This window comes from Ictidomys tridecemlineatus, unplaced genomic scaffold (assembly GCF_052094955.1).
Source record: "Ictidomys tridecemlineatus isolate mIctTri1 unplaced genomic scaffold, mIctTri1.hap1 Scaffold_51, whole genome shotgun sequence".
Classification (NCBI taxonomy): Eukaryota; Metazoa; Chordata; class Mammalia; order Rodentia; family Sciuridae; genus Ictidomys; species Ictidomys tridecemlineatus.
The window spans coordinates 1,769,457-1,784,301 of record NW_027523338.1 but is presented as its reverse complement, the minus strand read 5'-3'; the positions used below and the strand labels follow the sequence as shown (position 1 = coordinate 1,784,301).

At 44.3% G+C, this 14,845-nt stretch overlaps 1 protein-coding gene across 1 annotated transcript in view; it reads right to left on the bottom strand.

Annotated features, from left to right (window-relative positions):
- Positions 1–14,845, bottom strand: part of LOC144373844 (syntaxin-18-like) — a 104,267-nt gene that overhangs the window by 41,249 nt on the left and 48,173 nt on the right. Inside the window, 4 exon segments of the mRNA XM_078036804.1 lie at positions 3,477–3,499; positions 3,502–3,545; positions 3,709–3,786; positions 5,521–5,636. Of these exon segments, the coding sequence (XP_077892930.1) occupies positions 3,477–3,499; positions 3,502–3,545; positions 3,709–3,786; positions 5,521–5,636 (261 nt within the window).

The window sequence follows — 14,845 nt, the reverse complement described above, 5'->3', positions numbered from 1 at the left end:
ATCTTTCTTCCTACACCATGAACAGATTACAGCAATCACGATGTTCCTTAACCAACATATGAGTGACAATAATGCCATAAAATATTTGCAGTCAGATTTCTCAAATAAATTTCATATGAACAACATTTTTTTAACAATAACCACTGACAACAACAAAAAAAGAAACCTACCGATTCGACTTGACAACGCACCAGTTCCACTACTGGCTTCCCCCAAGGACAGGCATTATGCTGTATAATGAGCTGAGGTGGCACAGGGACAAAGAAGCCAGTGGCATCTTGAAGAGACAATGTGATGCACCTGACCGTGAACAGCACACAGGGCACTTATGAGGAGAGCCATAGCACTGCCTGAAGGATCTGGAAGAGACTTTACAGAGCAGGCAATTTTCACTGGGGCAGGAAGGATGAGCAGAACTTTGTTCACCAGATGAATTGGGTGTGGGTGGGGGAAACAGAACATAAGCATACATGAAAGGCATTCTTGGGTGGAGAAACCAGCAAGCGTTAAGGCCCAAGAGCCTCAAAGAGCAAGGTGTCTTTAGGGCAAAACTGTGGTAGGGCCTGGCCGAGCATGTGTCACTGGGGACTGCCTAAGAAACAAGGCTGGGGTGAAGTTGCTGTGGCTCTGAATGCCTGCTGTGTCCGGGCTCTGTGAGACACAGCAAGCAAGGGAGTGAGCCCACCTCCTTCAGACAGAGCCCACTGCCCAAGGTGAGGAGCCAGGAGTAGAGGGCTGGAATACACTGTGGAGGGATGTACAGCTCCCCACTTCCCTCCAGGTCTGTGCGCAAAGTAACTGGTGCAGGGCAGGTAGCTGGCAGGAAACGGTGCTGCATTTCACTGTCTACAGAGGATTTCTTATCTGACTGATTTTAATGTGTATTTTAGTTGAAACCTCTGCCAAGGGCAGATGGAGGAGGAAGCAGTAAAAGCCTCTTACTTTTCCTCCTATACCTGTTGGGTTTCCACCTGGCATTGTGCAGTGACATCTGCTGCTCCTCCTTGGTAGCAGTGTGAGTCTAGTGGCCACCTTCTCACCTTCAGGGTCCATCACATGCCATCGGAGTCTGAACTGCTTCCCAGGACCTGATTAGACAAACTGGTCTCTGCCTGGGACGTTCTGCTCACCGGTTCCCCAAACCTGGACTGCCCGCTTCCTGGAATTTTCAAAGCCAACATGGATCCACTACTTGAAAATGTGCCCAATCACTCAGGTTCAGAGTGCAGTTCAGTGGGCAGCAAACTCAAATTTGCCGAGCCCCTTTTTCCTCATTTATAAAATGAGATACTAATATTTACTAATAAGGTGGTTGCAAGGCTTAAAGGAAATGAATTAACGTACTGCCTGACATATGGCAGGTGCTTGATGGTAGATGATAAGTTAACATTTATTACTCCAAGTATTTTATGTATCCACTCATCTTCTTCCCACAACACTATAGTTATGAAGATAGATACTATTAATTCTTCCATGGTACAGGCAAGGAAACTAAGGCACAGAAAAATAAAGCAATCTACTCCAAGTCACATAGCTGGCAAGTGTGGCCAGAACTCTAGCACAGGCTGTCTGGCCACTGGGGGCCCCGGGCTCTGTGCTCACCCTCCACCAAGCCGCTTCTCTCTTTGGACTTCCTGGTGGCCTCACTGATTCCGACCTGAGAGCACTATCAGGGACACCTGACATGATATAAGTAAACCTGTCCCAAAATATTATGTCCTGATTAAGTTGGTTAATTTTTCAAGTTTTTATAGCAGCCCAGTCTGCCTCTAAGTTCCCTGAGGACAACGACTTTATTTTTTGCTTCTCTCAAATTACCCTCTTGGTACATTATATAATAGTAACTATCTGCTGACAGATAACTTGCCTGATCTACTTATTATCATCCCCAAATGCTTCTACCCATTGGCATTTACTGTTTCAAATCTATTTAACAAGTGTGCAGAGAAAAGCTCACATGGAAGGCCTCAGACTGCCATCCTTAGAAGGGCCTGCTTGCAAGGCTTGCTCTTGGTGCATCTGAGAACCTGGACTTTCAGGGAGTTGTGCCATCTAGCTGAGAGGAGCAGCTCCCCGTGACTAAGCTGGGTGTAAACAATGTGAGCTGAAGGGCTGTGATGCCCAACCCTGCTTTCCTGCTGGCATCTGGAGTTCTGATATGGCCAGAGAGAAGGTGCCATGTGACCAGGTGCCAGTAAAATCCCTGGGTTGTGAGTCACTCCTGAGCTTCCCTGGTAGACCACACTTCACCCACTGTCACGAGTCACATGCTGTGTGACTCCCCTAGAAAGTGTCCTGGGAGCTCCTAAGTGTTCTGGTCTCATAAGGATTTTGTCCCATAGGCCCCCCCTTTGATGTTCCTCTCTGTATCTGTTCAATATGAGAAACCAGTCATGAGCAGAGCTGAGGCCAAGTCCTGGACCTGAGAGCACTATCAGGGGCACCTGACATGATATAAGGGAACCTGTCCCAAAATATTATGTCATGCTATCTTCTCATAATGTTCTAGAATATTTCCAAAGTTAGTTGAGAAGTGCTCAAGATTCAGAGTATGGACACAGTACTCACTGAGGTGTTTTATTTGTTTGTTTGTTTTTTTTGTACCAGAGATTGAACCTGGGTGTTCAACCATTGAGCTACATTCCCAGCCTTTTTTTTTTTTTTGGAGGTAGAGTCTTACTAAGTTTCTGAGATGGGATTTGAACCTGTGATCCTCTTGTGTCAGTCTCCCTAGCCACTGGGATTATAGGCATGTATTACCACATCCAGCCCACTGATGCTTTTCAGTCTCCATGATGGGCTGGGCTGCTGAGATGGCTGCCACTGTGCACTGTGCCCAACATTGTAGGAGGCTGTGTGAACCCAGATGGGAAGGTGGACAGAGGCACACAGAGGTGCCACAGGAAATACTGGTGCCTGGTCTGCTACTTCTTGGCCGTGTGGCCTTGGACAAGTCAGAAAAGTGCCTGTGTGAAATGGGTGCTGGGCTTGAAAACAGGTGTGTGCTCAGAGCATGTGGCATCTCACAAGTACATGGGTCACACTGGCCTTATGAAGCACTGGTCATTGTGCCAAGCTCCTCCCTCAGGAAAACTCTTTCAAAGATAATAAGAAATATGTGGGGGACAGAGATTGGGGTAAAATGGCTTCATAGAATAATTAAGAAGCAAACTGGGTAAGAGCACAAATTTCAAATCAATCCCAGCTCAGCTACCTCCAGACTGTGGGGCTATGGGTGAGTAGCCCAACCTGCTCAGCCTCAGCTGAGGAGAGTAACAGTATCTGTGAGCCAACAGAGGTGAGCATAGCACCTGGCACACAGCCCGCAGTAGGCACTAGCTAAGGCACTTTATAAAGAAATTCAATCTCAATATACATCCTAGAGGAAGTGCTCTGTGAACTTGAGTTACCACTATTATTATTATTATTATTATTATTATTATTAACTGAGAAATACCAACAGAGGCCATACTTACAATGTCTTCTTATCCACCACTCGAATTTAACTCAAATGGCTCTCTGTTCTGAGTAAAGTTTACACACTCCTGTTGAAAGGAAAATAGCAGAACAGAGATCATTTAAAATGGCTTATCAGGCAAAGGTATCATTAAATATAATGAGACACTACCATCTTCAGCTAGCAAAGCTGAATTCTGAATTCATTTATTGTGAAAGGCCACATTTGACCTTTAAGGGAAGATGAAATACTTTTTAAGTAATCTTGAATGAAATCCAGAAGAGCAGTCCTGTGCTCCTTCACTTGCTGGGAATGTATCTCCTTGTGGGCTGTAACAGAAAAGACAACATTCAGGCTTCTGTATTTAATGAGCCTAAAAACAATGCATCAGATTCCCTTTCTTTATTAAAGGTATTTTTAAAAACACAACCACAGAGCAAGCCTTATGTAAGTGAAACTGTTTTTAACAGTAAGATAAGGCTTTGCCAGATGAAAAGATTAAAGCCAGAGGAAAACTAGTCAAATAATTCATGGTTTATTATAGCACTCAGGGACAGTCCTTGATGCAGTCCCTTCTTGAGGACTGACCCCATGTGTACTGGCAGCATCAGTACCCACGCTGACCTTTAATAACATGCTGAAATCAAGCCTAAGTCCTAACACCCCCTCTGGGCCTGCACTGTGCTTTGGCTTGGAAAGCCCCAGCTCTTCCCAGTCTCACACTCCCAGGACCCCTCAACACTGAGGTGAACTCTCCACTCTAGGAACCTTCCATGACGCCCAGTCACAGAGGTTCCTTTCCTGTTTGGACTACCACACAGAAGTCTGATAGACTTAGCAGATTGAAGTCTGTACCCATTAGTCTGGTAAGACAACTACCACTCATGGAGGGGACAAGTGCCTGCTGTATGCGGACACTGAGCTCACATCCTACACAGCCACCTTTTGAAGGGACCAGGTGGCAATTCTGATTATATCCACTTTCACATGAAGAAACTCAGGTTTGGAGGCCAAAAGGAGCCTCAGGTTCTGTGGTTTGATACTTAATGGCTGGTTTTATTAATGTTTACATACACTTTCTAGGCATCTCAATAAACGCAGAGGTGAAGAGTATAACCTTACGTAGGGCTGCAGAGCTGAGATCCCAGAGGGACTGAGGGATTCTGTGAGACTGCACAGTGTTTTGTGTTTTCTAGAATGTCTACAGCTTCACCAGACTCTCTTGATGGCCCATCAGCTCTCATGGAAGCTTCCCCAGGAGAAGTCTGTGTCTTGAACACATGGCACCTGGACACTTGGAATGCTAGATCATTTCATGTGCTCTACCTGTCTAAACACATTTTAAAAGATGTGGGGAAGACACATAGCTTGGGAAGGCATCCCAGTGCTTCAATCAGAATGAGACTGGGCAAGAATGAGGTGACAATGGCCCTCTGGTGCCAGGGTCAGCTCTAGGAATCTAGCTCAGTTTTCATAGTAATGCTGATATACTTTCTATAATCACTTGCATTTTACAGAGGAAGAAACAGGCCCAGGAAGATTCAGTGACTTGTCTCAGGCCACAGAGATCAAATATGGCAGAGTGTGGATGCCTCTCTCAGCAGCAACAGCTCAGATCCTTCCTCTTGACTGCAAGAGAGTGACACCAGTTTACTATTGCTAGGGCAGGTGGAGCATAAGCTGCCTTCTTACTTTATTATCCACATGCCAGCCAACCTGCCCCACTAACTGCCACACACTGCAGGCACTCGTGGACATCACACACGCATGTATGCACACATATAATTTGCCTTTTCTGACCTTGGCCACTTAGTAAATTTCTGGTTCTGTTTGATAAGGTCCATCCATCTCCTTCCTCCCATCTGTTTAACTTGAGTGGTGGCCTATTTGTGATTCTGACTGGCTTAGTTTGTTAAAACATGGATCAGGAAATATTCTGAAGTTTTAAACTCTGACTCTCAGTAAGAACTTAAGAGGGACTGTGGGTGGTTGCTCTTCATGAATCCTGTTGAACTACTTGACACATCTGTGGTTGGCTGTTTGCATCTTTCAGAGCACTTTACCTTCTGTTCTGAGTTGCTGGATTGCTTCTGAACAGGTCTGCATGAATATCTGAGCATCCTGGTCTCTCTGGTCACGTTCTGCATCTGTCATCCTCCCATATTCAGACATGATATGGCTAAATAAGGACAGAGGAAGAAAATAAGAGGGAAGCAGAAAATGACAACCCAAGGGAGTGTGGGCAGGGGGAAGGGAACAGCTTCCCTGATCCACTGACACCAAGGCTGAGACCTGGAGGAGAAGGAGGAACCGGCTGGGCTGAGAAGTGGGAGAAAGACCTAGAGGGTGGCAAATGAAGGCTGTGAGGCAGAAAAAGCTTCCCAAATAGCCCCAACTGCAGGTCAGTTAAGGGAGGGAGAGACAGATGGTTTAGGCAGAAGCCTGCGGGGCTTGGAAAGAACAGAGGACTTGACTTTAGAACATTTGGGGGCTCCAAAATGGCTTTGTGCAACCCAATGACTGGCAGTTCATCCTGGGTACTGCCTGGAGAATAGGACAGGGAATGGATTTGGGGTTCTTGAAATATCTGTGAGAAACTGGTTTGGGATGCAGTCCTTTGATGTTAACAAACAGTCTTCACAACTCACAACAAAGGTGCTTCAAGAAAAAATATAATTTCCTTTGATATTAAATTACACCATCCTAAAATTGCCACTTTTAGTTACACAGCAGCTTGAAGCTCAAAATATGGTAGTTTTATTACAGCGCTCATGGTTGTGAGAGCCGAGCAGGAGTGGCAGCATCATTACTAATGATGATGCTGCTCTGTCCAATTCAACACTCTGGACTCCACATGAAATTCAGAATCACAATACAGCAAATTAAAGGGACCTTACAAATGTGTCGGTGCTAGCCACCAATTCTCACTGAGGGCAAAACGCCAAGTCCTGGTCATCCCACGCCTACCCATAGCCTCGCTTCCTGTGGCTCACCCCTCAGGCACTTCACACTGGCCACATACTGAGCAGCAGGGGACTAAGTAGGCTCCTGCCTCCCCTCAGACTGGGCCTCTGCTTGGATGGCTGCCCTGGGTCACCTTTCCTGACCGTTCCCCACAACACCTGTCCCCCCAAGGTTCCCCACAGCACTTGTCTAACAACATCTTCCCACCTGTGCTGGTCAGATTATTGTCTCTCAGTGTCAAAGCTGCCCTCTGCCTTCTCTGCTTTGTGACACGGAAGCAAGCTAGGACTCCCAAACCAACTTTACTGCCATCTATTCCTTATCCTGCTTTATTTTTCTTTATTGTATTTATTATTCCCTGAAAGAGTAAATATTTATATCTCTCTGCTGTCAGCAGAATGCAAGCTTCACGAAAGTAAGGACTGTGTGTGTCTTGTCTGGTTTTGTTTCCCTAGCACCCAGAATGGCAGCTGGCACAGTGTGGGTGCACTAGTATGAGCTGAGCACTTACTATACGCCACATGCTATTCTCAGTGTCTTACAGGTACCCTATGTATGTATTTAGTCCTCACAATGTATTCATTCACTGCCTTATATGCTGAACCTACATATGTCAGGCACTAGGCCAGGGGCTGGGGGCTCAAAATTGAGCAAGTCTCAGTATCAACCCCTACAAAGGGTACTGAACTATAGGAGTGATTGACACAGAAAAAGGGAGTACAAGGAACTGTAGTGAATGGTGCTGGTGTGGGGGGTGGATGTGGAATCCAAAGTGATAGTAGACAGTTCATAAAGGAAAAGGAAAGTACCCACACAGAACACAGCAGGGAGGACCAGCTTCAAGTTTCCCAACCTTCAGATGGTGCTCAGAGTAACCATGTCACCTTTGCTCCACACCAGAGCACATCTGAGCGAAAGGAGAAAGGAGTAAACAGGCTGGTTCCATGGAAACCAAGCAATAGTGATGGACCTCTGGGGCACCAAGGGTCACTTCAAAGGGGCAGCACATCATACACATGTGGTCAGTATCTCTACATCAAATGTGTCTAGCATTATGTCTACACTATTTTTTAAATAAATATGGATGGTATTATGATGAGTATGTATATATGTATTTAAAATTGTTACTCTGTAATAGCTGTTTCTCCAATATCAATAGGTTTTCCAAAAACACAGTGGTCATACAAAATACAAATAGTCCACCGTCAATTGAATCAGGGTCCCTGCAATACCAAAGCTGGGATCAAGGGTGTATTTGATGGAAATAGCCACTGGAGGATTTTACACAGGGGAATTTGCTATTTGCATGGTTCCTTTGTGTGGGTGGCCTGGAGGCAGATGAAACCATGTGCCCTCAGCCCTGGATAAGAGACCACTGCTAAAAAAACCTAAGCCAGGTAGTGTCTAAGGGGGTGAGGACAAATCTGAGGCCTAGATTGCCTGGGTACACAGGCAGATAAGGAGCAGTTAGAGGGAGTTCTAGGTTTTCCTGAGGGCATGCAAAGCCATAGAAACAGAAGAGGGCACAGGTTTGGAAGTGTTAAGGTGTGGGCCACATACAGGGACTCACACAGGAGACAGACTGGCTGGAAAAGGGATTCTAACTCAATGTTCCCATGATATTTTAAGAATAGCAGTAGGTCTATGGTGGGCACTTGAAAACAGTCATCAAAGTAATGAAGGTTGCTGATGATGCAGCTTCAAATTAGGTTCTAACAAAATTACTACTTTTTTTAAAAGGTTAAATATCCATCAAATATTTCCAGAAATATATCCTCATAAGATATGCACATATAAATTTATCAAAGTTTAATTTTATTTTCTTTATTATGTAGAGAGAGATAATTTTATTAGAGATCTCAATTTCTCTAAAAATTAGACTCAATTAAAGGGAACTATGTTGGATATCAGTTTAGATTAGGCAATTACTTTAGGGAGAGTGGAGGAAAAAAACTGGGTGGTAAGTTTATTCCATAGTTCAGAAATTTAAAGGAACATTTATTTATGTTATTTTGTTGACTAGTATTGTAAGAAAGGACAAGTTCAAAATAACCAAATACCATGAAGTTCTTCTATTATTTTTTAAAATATTTATTTTTTAGTTTTTTTAAGTGGACACAATATCTTTATTTTATTTTTATGTGATACTGAGAATTGAACCCAGTGCCACACACATACTAGGTTAGCACTCTACCACTTGTGCCACAACCCCAGCCCTGGCTATTAATTTATTATACAACTAGAGCATTCCTGAGGATAGAGAAGAAGAGAATGTTTAAGACACTGTTGTAAAGGTTCCTGAAAAGGTATGGGTGGGAAGTCATATACTACAACCTGATTTTTACTATAAATAATAAATCAACAGATTAATTTTATAATGCATATTGGGCATATAGTATGTATATTATGAAATGAATCTACCCAATATGATTTATGAAATTAAAGTTACTCTCTAAGACATAGAAACAAAATATAGACCCTGTTTTCAATACACTGTACTACAACAGGTAACACCTAAGGCTGATGTATGTGTTCATACAGCATAAACAAAGGCTGAGGCTGTGGACACTTCTCATTAGCAACACTAACCACTGTTCTGGGCTTCACATATATTTGCTTACTAACTTCCCCAAACTCTATGAGGTAGGTACTACTATAAATTCCCATTTTACACATGTAGCAACTGAGGCACAGAGAGATTACACAACTTGCAAGGCTATCCAGCAGTCATCAGCAGAGCTGGGGTGTGACCCTGGGCAGCTACTCTGATCTCAGATGTTACAACTCTCTCTAAGGCATCTCTCATGCCATAAAAGGCAGAAGAGTTCAGAAGAGTGTGCACTTACTCTCCTGAGGACACCTATAAACTAATCTTGAAAGGCAGGTGTGGCCATGAGAGGCAAGAGTAGAGCCCTGAGTTTGAAGAACCATGAGTGGTTCAAACTGGCTGGACATAGGACAGATGGAAGGGATGTATCCTTGGTGGCCTTCAGTGAGTCAGAATTTTATTCTGTGACAATGGAAAAGCTGAGCTTGGTAAAGATAACTGTGGAAATACCATGCTGGAGGAAAAATGGGGAAGATCCAGTCCTGGGTTGAGGAGGTTAAGCACAGAATCTTGTCCTATTTATCTTTGTATTCCTAGCATCATGTGATAGGTATGGGCTCAATACATTTTTGTTCAAATGAAGTTTAAGAAAGGGAAAAGGGAGGTAAGTGATTGGGAAGAGGAGAAGGATCCAAGATGTAAAACTTCCAGTAATTAAACAGACATTGGAGGTGAAGTATTAACAGAACGTGAGATCTAGTGCGTAGGTGAGCGAGAGGCAGAGTAAAGACACAGACCCAGAAGGAATAGAAGAAAGCACTGGAAACGGAAAGGAAGGAACTAATACTACTACCATTTGTCCTTATGATACAATTTTAGAAAGAAATAATGCTCTTGAGACCAAATGTTCCATAACCGATTCTTTGTTCTGAAAGAAGAAAGTGTGGCAAATGGTTTTTCAGCCATTTCCTGTTAAAATATTGAGAAATTAAAGGAGATTCTAAAGTTCTACAATTTATTAAGGGGAAAGGGAAAAGTTACTATGACATACAATGTAAGGGCAAATGCTCGCTAGGCTTAATAAGCTGAAGTGAGAAAAACCTTTGTCGGCAAAGACTGCACAGCAGACAGCCTTCATATATTGGGCACTCAGAGCAACTTGTCTGCTTGGGTCTTGTCTAATTTATCTGGTTTTGTGTGTTCTAATCTCAGGGCTACCAGGCAGGCCTGGCCTATAGGAAGTAAGGAGTAGAGGCCATGAGAAAGAAACACTTGGGAGTCAGGGCCTGATGTGGCCAATAGCAGAAAAAGAATCAGTACTGAACGGCTTTCCAGGTAGGTGACCCTAGGATCAAGTGGGACTCAGACAGACAGATCGAGATACTGCCTTACCGGATCACTCTGCTAAGTGGTCCCCTAATGGCACCTGGCAATAATGCTGGTGCCTTTGCTTGCCCCTCTCCTGAATGACCATTCCACATCTCTAGTCTCCTCAACTTGCCCTCGCCTCCTTCCTCATCTTCAGTGTCAGTGACCACTCTGCTTTCAGTTTTCTGAGAATTCCTATAAGCTCCTCCTTCCCGCATCTTTGGGCCCATGGACACCTGCTCTTCTGCTTCTGTGGAAGCATCTCCTAGTGACAGCAACTCCTTCCACCTGGGCACTAGAATGACCCTGGCAGTTCTCATTTCTCCTGTACCACTAAGCTTGGATGACATAATGTATGTATCCAATACTTGGACTTTGGCAGAGTGAACCTATATGAATTTATTACCTATTAATATCAAAATATTCCTACATGCTGGATATTTCCTACCTACATACAAACATGGTGTTATTTTCCCCAATTTTAAAACAAAAACAACTTTAAACCAAACCTCCACTCCCATTCCATCTCCCCTGCCAGGTACTGCTCAGTGTCACCCCTTTTCAGTAAAACTTCTCTCAGCAATGCTTCCATTCTGGGTGCCCACTTTCCTGGCCATTCTCTCTTGGACCTGATACAATCACGCTTTTAACCCTTGTCATTCTGGCGTCAGCAGTAATCACCAGCAACTGTCATGGTGCTCAGTACATACCTTACTTTCTTATTTCCCGTAGATTTGATGGCACTCATCCCTCCTCCTCCTCTTTGGCTGCACTGACCTCCATGATAACACAGGGTCCCATCCCCTTCCCTCCCTAGCCGCTTGTTTTCAGCCCTTCTTGACACCTCTTAACTGCCAACCACTTTACAATGGGCAGTTCATGACCTGGTTCCTGAATCTCTTCACTGTCTACCTATACTTGTTACCTTGGTGAGTTCACTAGTCCCATGGCTTCAAGCTGACCAGTCTCAAGTTTCTATTTTCAATCTAGACCTCTCCTTGACCTTGAGACACATATATCCAACTGCCTGTCCAACATTTCCATTCAGATGTAAAATCTGCACTGCAAGTATGTTCAGAACTGAGCCTCTCCTCAAACACTCCTCCAGCAGCCCTCTTCATCTGTGCCGGTGCCAATTCCAATCTTTCCAGTTGCACAAGACTCAAACCTTGGTATGATCTGTAGCTCTTTTTTTTTCCTTCCCAGCTCACATCTAATCCAAGAGCATATCTTATTGGCTCTACCTTTGAAACATTCCCAGGACCTGCCTGTTCTTATCTACAGTCGCATCCACCACTGCCTCTTAGGGCCTGCCACCAATGCCTCCCACTTGCATTACAATTGTGGCCTCCTACAGAGTCTGCTTCAACACACGGACCATGGACCATGGACCACAGACCACACTGATTCTGTTAGAGACTAAGCTGAATCCTGTTAATCCTTTGCACAGACCTCCCAGCGGCTTCTCACCAAAGAATAAAAATCCAAGGTCCTTACAAGATTCTTAAAAGGAACTGTAAGACCTGGCACCCTGCTGTGTCTCTGGCCTCATCTTCGCCTCTACTCCCAGCTCTGGCTCCAGTTATACCAGTCCCCTCCAGCATCTCAACCTTGCAGGCACACTCCATCTCAGGACCTCAGTCTTGCTGGCTATCTCCTCCTTCTGGGATGCTCTTTCCCCAGATACCCCACAAACAAATTCCTCACTTCTTTTAGGCATTGTCAATGTCACCATTTTAATGAGGCCCTCCCTAATTCACCTTTATAAAACTGTATCCGTTCTGATCCTTCATATGCCCCTTCCCTTCTCTCCTCCCGACATTGATATTTATTCTGTTCAACATCTTACATTTTACTTATTATTTTGTTTCTTATCTGGGTCCCCTCACCCCACATCAAAACTTAAGTTCCACAAAGGCAAGGACTATTGTCTGCCTATTCACTGATGTATCTGCATCACCAAAAATAATGCTTAGCATTTAACAGGCTGAAAAATCAATAATCAAATATTTTCTGAATGAACTAAATAAAAAGATAAGGCTAAACTAGAGAATGTGGTTGATGTGTGGCTACAACTGTGCTCTAGTTAGGACTCTCCTGAGCGGGTTCCCCACCTTCAACCCCAACACCTATTGGCATCATCCTACTCTAAAAAAAACTTAAGACACATATAGCAGGGACCACGCTCAGCCTGAGGACAGGCCTGTCTAAAGGAGAAAGGGATGAGTGAAGCATGGGGCTCCTCTTCCCAGCCCCCACCATAAGATTGGCATCCTCTCCTCCTTGGTATGGACCCTTTCCTTTTCCTACTCCACTTTCACATTTTGGGGGGGGGGAAACTAGAAGAAGCGGGGAAGCCCACAGTCTCTTGGAGAATTAATGTTCCTCTTCTCAGTGAAACTGAAGGGTGAGGGATAAGCATTTCCCCAACCCAATGTTCCTTAGCACCCTGATCTATTCACCTGACTGGCTGAACATGGTGAAGGCACAACTGGCTATTCTTCTAAGAGGAATCAGAGTGGTGAGCAGAAGCACCTAGAGCCTGGCACTTATCCCTGCTAGGAGCCAGCTCATCAGGAATAGAGGCTAAAGGGATCAGGGGCTCATAAACCAGAAGGGTACTCACTTCCAAGTTATACCCCTGTGGACAGAGCAGACCTATATATGACTGATTCCGAGGACATTAGATTAACATCCTCCTACTCTATTATTTTGATTTAATGGAAACCCAGCTCAGTGAATTTGAAAAGGTCTAAAGGTTAATTTGATAAAGTTCCTTATTCAATTAAAAGGTGATGTTCATTTAGGATACATTGTTTATACACACATGCACTAACCTTTAAAATGACAGAATTCTTCTTGTTCAGTGGCAACAACAGAAACAAAGAAAGTTTTCACTAATTGGTATGTTCTGTTGCCAGGATATTTTAGAAAAGGTACATCTACTAGAATTGGGAAAACTATTTTTAATTAAGATCATTCAGAGATCCAGCCAGAGGCTACCCTGGTTGCATGCTGTTCTGCTCTAGTAAAATGTCATTATTTAAAAAAATTAAATGGGTCAATGAAGTCTGAGCTCTATATTCTGGAAAAGAATCATAGCTTCCTAATTATGTCAAACTACCAAAGGCTCTCAGGTCTGAAAGCAATATTTCTATGCATATTCTTTCAATTCCAGGATTGTACTCCATCTAAGATGGACCCAGAAGCAGGTCAAGGCCAGCACACTGTTTTGGGAGGGAAAGGTACTGAAAAAGAAAGGCTGCAGACAGCCTGCCACCTGCAGGAGGGAGATCCTGATGGGAGGTGATGGGTGGCCTCTCTTTCTCTGGAGGGGACAGGTCGGCAGTGGGATGTTTCTGGTGTTTTTGCATGGATCAGCTTGCCCAGATGATACGTCCTCTCTCCTCACCTCTCCCCGGTGGTGGAAGCAGGAACTTCTAAAAGTGGTGCTCAGGGCAGAGGAACTGGACACACACCTAGCCACCACTCCTTTCTCTTTGCTGCCACCTGTAGGCAGCAGGTATTGTGCCCTATTCCTCTCTCAAGATGCTACACAGGGGCCTGGCCCTGCTCTCTGGGTTCCAGGAACTACACTGTTCAGTGGCACCAAGAGCTGAGTGGGTCTGTCCCTGGTTAAGAAGTGAGGATCACAAGGCCACCTACCTGCAGACCTCAGATGTCAACCAACCTATGTTGAAGCTGATAAAGATGCTGTTCTCAATTGTCTCTGACAAAGCTGATATCACTGGTGTGACTCTCGCATCCTCAGTCTTTCCCTCCTCCCTCCTCTCTTTCTCTCCATCACCCCACCCTACAGGAAATGGGTGGGTTTTGTTTTGTTCAATAATTCCCCTCCTCAAGTACATGGCAGTCAGATGGGGTTCCAGCTCTACTTCCATTCATCAAGGCAATTCCGTGTGCCAGGAGCTCTCACATACAAATCCAATCCTCACACTATCCACGTTTCATTAGAAAGAAAACAAGCACAAAGGTGTTGAGCTATATTCACTCATATGACTAACACATGACAGAAATGAGACTGGAACTTAAGGTATGATTCTTTAAAAGGGACCAAAGCCAGAATAGATGTGGATCTCAGAGTGCATGGGTTGTTAATGAACTGTAGCACAAAAAAAAAAGTGCAAGAACTGAGTTTCTATAACATGGCCACAGACTGCTCAAGAGGAAGAAGGCTTTAGGAATTAAGAGTTCGATGTGATGCTAAAAGATGGGTAAGTGACGTGCTTAAGCCACACAGCAAGGAGTGGCAGAGCTGGTCCAGACCCACAGTTGTTGCAACTGCATCTGGGAAAGGGAAAAACAGTGTGGAGGAGCAGAGCTCTGGGTTTGAGGATGCCTGCCTCAACACTACTGCAGTTATGAAGGCATAGTGGTACATGTCTATAATTCCAGTGGTTTAAATGCAAAGTCAGCTTCAGCAACTTAGAGAGGCCTTGTCTCAAAATAAAAAAATAAAAATTAAAATTAAAAAAAGGGCTGGGGGT